Consider the following 1,018-nt stretch of genomic DNA (forward strand, 5'->3'; position numbering starts at 1 on the left):
CCGTAGGTAGGTAGGTAAGCGAAGAGGAGGAGGAGGAGGAGGTGTAACAACCAGCAGAGGCAGGCACGAAGGGTGAGCGATATGAGGGCAGGTCGCGAGGGCTCTGATTTGAGGAGCTAGAAGTAGCATGCGCTGTGACGCATCGGCAAGGAAATGCTCACTACAAGCTCCTGCCACCCCCCCCCCAAACAAATCAATGTTATTGCTGATCCTCCTTACATTTGTGACGTACAAAGGAGGCAAACCTGAAATGGCATCCACCAAGCCTTCCACCTCTGACAGCTCTTCAAGCGCCTCCTTTAGCCTTCGCTCTGTCGAGGCCAGAGATGACGCCCCCGCTCCTGGTGTTTTGTCCTCCATCTCTTGCCGTGTGTTCGCCAACAAAAAAGCGGAAGTGGAAAAAGCTTTTCTCTCTCTTTCTCTTTTTCTGTACAGGTGCCCCCCCCCCGGTTCGCCTGACTCCCCGGGCGGAGACGCGTGTGGTGCTTCTTCCTCACGGTTGGCCCCACTTGGCGTAGTCTTCGCGTTCGCTGGCTGCGTACTCCTCGATGAGCTCTTGCACCACAGCCCTGCGCGAGGAGAGGAGGAAGATGGTTTAGCGCGTGCACCTTGGGCAAGCTCGAGAACGAAAACGGGTGGCTGCAGCCACCGAGAAGACGTACGCCGATACATCGAACTCTTCGAAGCTGTTCTCGAACATGGGATGCTCCTTGGTGTAGTTTTGCAGGTAGGCACCGCGGCTTCGCAGCTGCTTGTACTGCTTTAGGATGACCTCAAACAGCTGCATTTGTTTGTGTGGTATACCAAGCCAAAGTGAGAAGAGGAGAAGGGGGGAGAGAGAGAGAGAGATGGCGACCAGCACTCTCCCTCGCTCAAAACGGTCGGAAGAGGACGAGGAGGGGAGCGAGTACCGAGGTAATGCTGGTGTGGTTGGCCAACATGAGACCGCTGACCCGGTTTTGCGACTTGACGTAGGGAGACTTCTTGCTGAGCGCGACCTGTTCTTGGCATGAACGAG

The 1,018-nt window shown here is 56.0% G+C and overlaps 1 protein-coding gene across 1 annotated transcript; it reads right to left on the reverse strand.

Annotated features, from left to right (window-relative positions):
- Window positions 1–493: 493 nt before the first annotated feature.
- ACA1_222310 (tubulin gamma chain) lies at window positions 494–787 on the reverse strand (the record flags this gene model as incomplete). Its single annotated transcript, XM_004337960.1, has 2 exons — window positions 494–569; window positions 663–787. 2 exons carry the CDS (start codon window positions 785–787, stop codon window positions 494–496), a joined length of 201 nt encoding a protein of 66 aa, XP_004338008.1.
- Window positions 788–1,018: the final 231 nt, after the last annotated feature.

The sequence above is a fragment of the Acanthamoeba castellanii genome (genome assembly GCF_000313135.1).
Source record: "Acanthamoeba castellanii str. Neff unplaced genomic scaffold scf7180000084760, whole genome shotgun sequence".
Lineage (NCBI taxonomy): Eukaryota > Discosea > Longamoebia > Acanthamoebidae > Acanthamoeba > Acanthamoeba castellanii.